Here is a 9,758-nt window from a genome sequence, read left to right as displayed (position 1 = left end):
CAGCAGGGGGTCTATAGAGGGCTGGGACACGTACACTACTCACTGCTGCTTTAACTGAGTGTGCTGCAGAGACTGGATGCCCCGCCCAGATCTTTTCTCACTCTCTCCTGTCACCTCCCCCAATTCCCAATGTCTGCAGCACCATGGACAGCACACACAGGCCAGAGTGGAGCAGCCCAGACAGAGCTCTGTGATTACACCAGTTACTCAACACCTGGGAGCAGCCCAGACAGAGCTCTGTGATTACACCAGTAACTCAACACCTGGGAGCAGCCCAGACAGAGCTCTGTGATTACACCAGTTACTCAACACCTGGGAGCAGCCCAGACAGAGCTCTGTGATTACACCAGTTACTCAACACCTGGGAGCAGCCCAGACAGAGCTCTGTGATTACACCAGTTACTCAACACCTGGGAGCAGCCCAGACAGAGCTCTGTGATTACACCAGTTACTCAACACCTGGGAGCAGCTCAGACAGAGCTCTGTGATTACACCAGTTACTCAACACCTGGAGGGACTTCAGCAGCATCTAGAGGCTCCCCACCACCAGAGAAAAGGGCCACTGCCCACAGCCTGGGGCCCTCAATGTGGGACTGCTGCACTGAGGGTGTGTGACCTTCCCCACAGATGCTGACCCAAGCCTGGAAGCCTGTGGCCCTCTGTGAACCCCATGAAACTGCTGGTCTGTTCTCACCTGCACCCCCTGCACTGCAGCTGAAGACATGGGGGAACATAAACCGTTTTTATTTTTCCTAACTGCTTGACCTTTCTGTTCCTCAAATTCACCCACGAGGCCTAATTTTATCTCTGATGTTTCTTTTCCTTGTCTGCCTCTCTGTAGCACTCTGCACTGTATAAAGATTTCAACATTTGTTTTATTCCTGTTCATCACAGGGTGGAATGCTGTTACTGTTTCAGCGCCACTAAGATATATATGTTTAGGAGTTGGTAGTGTTCTGAATAATTAATCAGACGCTGTTTCACTGAACTTTGGCTCACATTTATATGCAAATCTGAATGTGTTCTGTACAAGAAGTTTGGCAACTCAACACTTGCCAAATTCATTTTGATGAAGAAATAAAATAATTACTTCATATTCTTTGTGGTCAAAGATAAAAACAATTGTTGAATTAATGAGGAGAACCCTGTATCCACTTCTTGATCAGCTTTCTGAATATCATCTTAACGGTCGTTTCACAATTGTCCAGCAGGGGACTTACGAACACTGCACAGTCGATCAACCATCTGTACAACTGGCAGGTTTTTGTACAGCCAGTTAATCAGACTCAACCACTGTGGTGGACTTTCGGTGGCGGGACCAAACTGGAAATCGGCAGTAAGTTTCTACACAATAAGACTTTTCAAGATTTTCCGCAGAAATAGTTGGAGATTCGATCAGTTGTTATACATTAATTTTGCTGAAAGGTTTTTTGAATTGCGAGCATTGTATATTTCTATCTTATTACAACCGAGTCAGTCGTTAAAATAGACAGAAAAACAACATGAATTTGAAAAAAAAAGCTCATTTGTGTAGGATATGCCGACATAAAAAGTTAATGGTGTGCTGTTACACATTATAAATGGGAAATCTGAATGAAATAGGCACAGACTGTCTCTTGAGTGAGAGGTTTTTGTACGGCTGGTGAATGAGCCTGTATCACTGTGGTGCACTTTCGGTGGCGGAACAAAACTGTCAATTGGACGTAAGTAATTTCTCTTTTAGACACATCCATATCGATGTTTTTGCTTTCTTTTAAAATATTTTCTCATTTTCCGACGTTCGATGTCGTGAATCAAAATTTGCATAATTCTCTTGAATCTTAAAAAGCCAGAATCCTTTTAATATTAGCCATTGATTTCAAATGATTTTTAATCTTGCCCACAGTAACACTCGGTAGAATCGAATACATTTGCGTATGATCCATAAATTCAAAGGAAATGTTTTACAAACAATTAGTTGACTCGTTTGAAAAGAGTCGTGAAGTCAGAATGCATGGAAAGGGCCTAGGACGGCAGTGTCTCTTGAGTGAGAGGTTTTTGTGCGGCTGTTGAATTAGTGCACTTTGGGTGGCGGAATAAAACTGTCGATTGGAAGTAAGTAATCTCTCTTTCGGATAGACTTTGTCCATATCAATTTTTTGCTGTATTTTTTAAATATAGGCTTCTGTCATTTTCCGACGTTACATGTGGGAAATTAAAATGTTAATCTTCCTGATGCGTGAGTGAACAAAAAACAGGAATAGTAGAAGATCGGCAATTATTTCAAATCATTTTCAATCTCGTCCACGAAATTCAAACTGTCGCGTTGATATTTAGAATACAGTCCGGAATGAACTTCAGGGATTCATTTCATTGGTTCACTCGGTGGGCTCAAAGCGGCTCTGGAGCATTTTGAAGTGTAGCCAGACGTTATTTGCGGCACATTAAAATAAATAGAATGCAATACATGTCATGATTTAGCCTATCCATCGTCATAACCGTACTATTTTAGATACTGAATGCGCATTACTAAAACTTAAAATGCCGAAGTCAAGAGTTATTCATTTTACATCGGCTACTTTAAAATTAAATAGGATCATACACTTGATACAAGTTACATTATTGGCATTTGGCAGATTATGCTTATGGTTGGTTTGCTGATATAATTCGTTATTAGACGTATTTTTTTCATTAGACATTGTCGATAATTTTGTAATCATATTATCATCATATGTGACCGCATTATTATATGAATAACTCGTCTATTACACAATCCGGTTATGTGTCCCTGGCTCATGTCATAACATTCCGTAGCTACTCTACACCTGTGGTTTGAATCATGAAAAAACGAGAAATATAATATTTTTGGTTAATTGGTTAATCCTTTGAAAACATTTTTTTTTAAATTGTTGTCGTATTTAATGCGTCTTTATTTAGTAAATGAGAAGGACTCCAAAGAAACCTTATTCTGTAGTTTTTCAGACCATAATACTATTTTCTATTCATACATTATGTTGTAAGCATAAAGTATAAATTATACGGCTATGGCAATGAAATATCAGACAGTTGGAGCTGTGTCCACTCTCTGAGCTCATGTCTCTCTGTGTCTCCCAGGTGACACAGTTCCCACCCTCACAGTCCTGCCCCCCTCCAGTGTGGAGCTGGAGCAGGGAAAGGCCACACTGGTGTGTCTGGCCAACAAGGGCTTCCCCTCAGACTGGACTCTGCGCTGGAAAGTGGACGACGCCAGCTGGAGCTCGGGCGTGGCCGGGAGTGTGGGGGTCTTGGGGAATGACGGCCTGTACAGCTGGAGCAGCTCGCTGACTCTCAGTGCGGGAGACTGGAAGAAGGCGGCGTCACTGACCTGTGAGGCCACAAAGGGCTCCCAGTCTGCCCCCCCTCAGACACTGAGGAGAGCCCACTGTTCTTAGTAGGCCGGGTGGAGGCCCAGCTCACACACTCTGATCACACTGTTTTTACCCTGTTCTGCCCTCAGCCTCTCTGCTCCTTACTGCTGTCACACTGAGCTGAGCCTGTGTGTGAATCCTTCCTCCAGCCTGAGCTTCCAGTGCTAATATCTCTCATGTGCTCTGCTTGTGTTCATTAAAACAAATATGCACACGTGTGCTCTTATTTGTGTTTGTGTGCTTTTGAGAATAGCTGTTAGATCAATTTCATTGACATAATAAAGATTCTTTGAAGAACTACTGTGTCTCTGGCAGTTATTATGTGCTTTTGATGATCCTGTGGTTTTGGGGGTTCCCTTTCTCTGATTAAATCATAATTATATTCGTGGCACTGAAAATACTTTTATAAAACACTCAAAAATGAATATGAGATGATAATTATAGATAGCTTTATCTATTTTTTAAATTCATATTTATTCCCAGATATGTTGTGTTGCTGACATTAGTGTCTGCAGAAACCACACAGAAATGCATGCTGGGTGTTCTTTTCTTTGAAAATACTGTAATAATTACATGGATTGCTTTGTCCAAATAAAATGATAATAGCACATGATCTATAAGAAATACCCCAGCTCTGGAGGCCTGCTGAGAGGAGCAGTGATGTGTGCAGCGTGCTCAGAGCACTTCTGTACAGCAGGATGTGTGCTCAGCTCACACTAACCCCCTGGGGACGGCCCAGACACCTGGCCACAGTGCTGCTCTATTCTGAGATTGAGTCAGTCCCACTGAGGGACAGCAGAACCAGCCTGCCCCGCCCTGCACATGCAAATCTGAGTTTCACCCCCACTGCTCACAGCTTCTCAGCCCAAAATACCCAGCCCTGAGACAGCTGTTTGAAGATGAGGAGGAGGAGGGCTCATTTCTGTAGTGAGGTGAGAAAGGGAGGGGGCTGTACCTCACACATGCTTTAGCATCAGTCTCAGATTAGAGATTTCATGTCTGGAGGTTGGGTTTTGTTCATTCTCTTACCTCTGATACATCAATGTCAGCACCGAGGGCATTCATTACAATTAAAACAATGAAGTGAACAGATTTGTGTTTACACCATGTCTCTTGGTTCTGTCATCTCTTGACTTTTCTTACCATTCTTATGCTGATGACACTCAACTCTTTCTTTCCTTCCCTCCAAATACCTAGGTCACCATACTGATATCTGCCTATTTGGCTGATATCTCTATGTTACATTACATTACATTATTGGCATTTGGCAGACGCTCTTATCTAGAGCGACGTACAACAAAGTGCATACCCATAACCAGGGATAAGTTTGCTGAAAGACCCTAGAGGGAAGTACAATTTCAACTGCTACCTGTACAACAAAGATAAGGACGAGGGCCTTTTTTTTTTTTTTTTTGAACAAAAAACAATAGTTAACTTAGTGACCAATGTTAACTATCCAAACACTGCTTACCTAGCCAACTAAAAATACTGATACACAAAGCAAGTCACAGAGAATACAATTAAGGTTCACAGGGAGGTAGGGAGGGATGGGGAGAGGTGCTGCTTGAAGAGGTGTGTCTTCAGCTTGCGTTTGAAGGTGGGGAGATGTATGTGTATGACTTCCCACCACCTGTAGCTTAACCTTGGTAAGACTGAGCTTCTCTACATCCCTGCCAAATCCTCTCTGACACTTGCCCTCTCACTGATTGTGGAGGACTTTGCAATATCCTCCTGCCATATGGCCAAGAATCTTGGCGTGACTCTTGAGAACCACATCACCCTCACTCCATGTAGATCCTCCACTGCCAGAACCTGCAGGTTCTCCCTCTACAATATACGCTGTATCCGGCATCTCCTGACAGAGAAAGCCACCCAGCTCCTAGTTCCTAGTAAATATCCTGTAAATATCCCCTTTCCGAAAATTGAAGGTGCACAATGCCACATTTTTCACTGAACTTAAACATTTTCTGGAAATAAAAATCCTTTACTGAAATACTGTGATGTTTTATTACAGAAGTGTGTTTGGTACACTGTGTGATCCTGTGATGTTGTGCTACAGTAGTGTGTGTGGTTCAGTAGCAGCTCTGTGGTGGGGATTGAATGTGACACAGAGCAGCTCCTCTTCAGCTCAAAGAGGTGTGTATTCAGGACTGTAACTCATTGTCGCCCCCTACAGCCCTGCATGCAGTATTGCTGTCCCAGATCAGTGCCTCCCCCCTCCGCACCTGCAGTCGGTCCCAGCTGCAGCAGTGCAGTCTCTGTGCAGTCTGACTGAGGGAGGTTTTTGTACGGCTCTGTATCACTGTGTGATCACACCACCACTGTGGTAACTCTGACAGTAATAATCTCCTGCATCTTCAGCCTGGACTCCAGTGACTTTCAGTGTAAACTGAGTCCCAGATCCACTACCGCTGAAACGATCAGGAATCCCAGACTGGCGAGTCGAGATATCAGGTATCAGAAGTTTAGGAGCCTGACCAGGTTTCTGCAGGTACCAGTAGAGGTCGTTACTGTAAACACTCTGACTGAGTGTACAGCTGATAGAGACAGTGTCTCCCTGCTGAACAGCCTGAGCTGATGGAGACTGAGTCAGGACTACTTGAGCCATTGATTCTGAAAAAGAAAGAATGGAAATGGATGTCAATGCACATTAGTATTGTCAAACAAAACATTAGACCATAATGACACGGTTTTGAAAACACACATGTTGTTAAAGATGATATGAAGTACTACCAAAATCCTGAGTTAAAATGTTAAATAATTTCTCACCCTGAGCAAGGAGTCCCAGCATCAGCAGCAGTAGAAAGACTGACATCATCATAATGCTGCCTGTGTCAGTGTCTGTGAAAGGACTGGACAGTCACTGATCAGTACTGGGGGTCTTAAAGTGTGTGGAGCAGTGAGGCAGGACAGGTATGCAAAGCCCCTTCCTCTATACAAATCCTGTCACACACAGTGAGAGGAGCTCTGATGTGTGAACAGCAGTGGGTCTATAGAGGGCTGGGACACGTGTACTATTCAATACTTATTTTAATCTGTCAAACATTCAAATGTCCAAATAATAGTTTCTGGCATTTAACTGTGTACATGGAGACATGGGAAGATGTGTACATAGTCAAGAAAGGATGAAGTTGTCGTAACATACAAATCCTGTCACATACAGTTAGAGGAGCTCTGATGTGTGAACAGCAGTGGGTATTAATTGAAGCTTTGCTGAAATTATATTACACTTTCATATCCTTGTTACTGCTGAAATGTGACTGCATTTGTACTTATCTTTGTTAAAATGTGTTTATTAATACAGTCCCATGTTGGATGTTCTGATAGAAGTAGTACTATGAGAGAAGTCAGTGCCCCGAGAATGATTAAAATGAAATCCATCTGAAATGTAATCTAAGAACTAACTGTATTATGGTGTTGATTTCCCATTTGTCACCATGAACAGATACTTTCTTTATATTTGACACTGTAGTTTTCAGATGAGTAGAATGAGAGCCTTGTGTTAACACAGGGAATACTGGACTAACTGTAGAAGGCACTGGAGCACTGAAAAGCTGCTTCTCCCATACAGCACATTCTCCCAGCAACCACTTCTTTTCCCACCCTGCAGTTCACTCACTCAGCACTAGCCAGGTCTGAGATAACACCAGACTGTAGTTTCCTCTCTCCGATTATACTGTCGTGCTTTAACATCAGGAGCAGCAGTAGTTCTCTGTCTCTCTCCTGTGGTTGGAGAGTGTAATGGCAGCTTGTGTGGTGTATAGAGAGAGAGCTCTGGAAGCAGAACCCATAGTGGTTCCTCTTCGGACAAACAACACTGAATTCTGGGGGATTTGGGGGACAGGTCAATCCTGCATTACTTATTCAAAATTTCACTGAACATAATCTTCAATTACCATGAAAGTGCCTCCTAAATCATGGCTACTACAAAGAACAATGCTTCTCCTTACCCTTACATCAAAGATAAAGAAAGAGAAAAAACGAAATTATGATTTAGCCTTGGTCAAACCTTGAATATGTAAAAACATTCCTTTTAACATAGTTCATGTTTGGGCTATGAGTCGAAGACCCCATCTCTGGTATAGTGACCATAATTCACAATTTCAGTCTTTTGTTCAATCGCTGCATTTTTTCCTTGTGTTTCCAAAATATCCCTGTTCCTTATTTTGTTTGAGAAAATACGAAGTGAATTGATTCTGACCAATTCATTGTCATAAGTGTTTTCCTTTGATGACATATTTTTGCTTCTGAAATAATAACGGATTTGAAGAGAAAGCATTGAATGTGCCAACATTTACATTTAGCAAATATGTGTTAGGTTTGAGAATATGAGAGTTATTATTGCACAAAATAGTTCACTGTCCGTGTTTTAGAGCAGAGCCCCTCAGTGTTACAGATCAGTGCCTCCCCCGTCAGCACCTGCAGTAGTTCCCAGCTGCAGCAGTGCAGTCTCTGTGCAGTCTGACTGAGGGAGGTTTTTGTACGGCTCTGTAACACTGTGTGAACACAGGACCACTGTGAAGACTCTGACAGTAATAATCTCCTGCATCTTCAGCCTGGACTCCAGTGATTTTCAGTGTAAACTGAGTCCCAGATCCACTCCCACTGAAACGATCAGGAATCCCAGCCTGCCTTCTTGTGATGCCATAAATCAGAGGTTTAGGAGCCTGACCAGGTTTCTGCAGGTACCAGTGGAGGTAATTGCTGGAAAAACTCTGACTGAGTGTACAGCTGATAGAGACAGTGTCTCCCTGCTGAACAGCCTGAGCTGATGGAGACTGAGTCAGGACTACTTGAGCCATTGATTCTGAAAAAGAAAGCAGGGAAATGGATGTCAGTGCACATTAGTATTGTCAAACAAAAAATTCGACCATAATGACACGGTTTTGAAAACACACATGTTGTTAAAAAACAGCAAAGATGAAAGTACGACCAAAATCTTGAGTTAAAATGAAAAATAATAGACGAGGCCCTTTCACACAGCTGCTCACAGGATTGGACAGGACTGCATATCAGACGGTAGTTTCAGCTCTTTTATGATGGTGCTGGAGTATCAGATCAGTGATGCTCTGACTGGTCAGGGTGTGTAACAGCAGCCTGTGTAATGTGTGCTGGTGTTCTGGACAGAGTGACTCACTGTTCTGGACTGTGTGCTGTCCACTGCTACTGGGTTCTGTGCTAATTCCAAATGAATGGTTTGGATGAACTGAAATTGAAATGTCCTGCCACATATTTTGATTGGAGACCCTGACAGATTTAAAAATAATTACTGTTAGCTCAGTGTTTTAGAGCAGAGCCCCCCAGTGTTACAGATCAGTGCCTCCCCCCTCAACACCTGCAGTAGTTCCCAGCTGCAGCAGTGCAGTCTCTGTGCAGTCTGACTGAGGGAGGTTTTTGTACGGCTCTGTATCACTGTGTGAACAGCCAGCTACTACCGATGTTATGTAAACTCTGACAGTAATAATCTCCTGCATCTTCAGCCTGGACTTCAGTGATTTTCAGTGTAAACTGAGTCCCAGATCCACTCCCACTGAAACGATCAGGAATCCCGGACTCGCGATTTGTGGAGCGAGAAATCAGACGTTTAGGAGCCTGACCAGGTTTCTGCAGGTACCAGTGCAGATAGTGGCCATAGCTTGAGTGGACATGAACACTCTGACTGACTCTACAGCTGATAGAGACAGTGTCTCCCTGCTTAACAGCCTGAGCTGATGGAGACTGAGTCACAACTATATCTGCCATTGATTCTGAAAACGAAAAAAAAGAAATGGATTTCAATGCACATTAATATAATCAAACACTGTGTAATATTCTGATACGTTTTTATTGATAAAAATGCACTGTTATGAAAAGAGTTGTATTGTGAAAAGTAAGCAAATAATATTTAAAATAGAACCATAATCCCAAGTTAAAATGTTTGAATCTTTCTCACCCTGAGCAAAGAGTCCCTGCATCAGCAGCAGTAGAAAGACTGACATCATCATAATGCTGCCTGTGTCAGTGTCTGTGAAAGGACTGGACAGTCACTGATCAGTACTGGGGGTCTTAAAGTGTGTGGAGCAGTGAGGCAAGACAGGTATGCAAAGCCCCTTCCTCTATACAAATCCTGTCACACACAGTTAGAGGAGCTCTGATGTGTGAACAGCAGTGGGTCTATAGAGGGCTGGGACACATGCACTATTCAATGCTTCTTTTAATCTCTCAAACATTCAAATGTCAAAATAACAGTTTCTGGCATTTAACTGTGTACATGGAGACATGTGAAGATGTGTACATGGTCAAGAAGGGATGAAGTTGTGGTAAAATACAAATCGTGTCACAAACAGTTAGAGGAGCTCTGATGTGTGAACAGCAGTGGGTATTAATTGAAGC

The 9,758-nt window shown here is 42.8% G+C and overlaps 1 gene segment (V, D, J or C); it reads left to right on the top strand.

The window, feature by feature from the left end:
- Window positions 1-670: 670 nt before the first annotated feature.
- LOC133113324 (Ig kappa-b4 chain C region-like) lies at window positions 671-3,633 on the top strand. The segment is given in 3 exon segments: window positions 671-682; window positions 1,273-1,336; window positions 3,094-3,633. Coding segments are annotated over 3 exon segments (393 nt in total).
- The last annotated feature ends 6,125 nt before the right edge of the window (window positions 3,634-9,758 follow it).

This window comes from Conger conger, chromosome 2 (genome assembly GCF_963514075.1).
Source record: "Conger conger chromosome 2, fConCon1.1, whole genome shotgun sequence".
In the NCBI taxonomy this organism is placed as follows: domain Eukaryota; kingdom Metazoa; phylum Chordata; class Actinopteri; order Anguilliformes; family Congridae; genus Conger; species Conger conger.
This window is presented reverse-complemented; position numbering and strand designations above follow the sequence as displayed.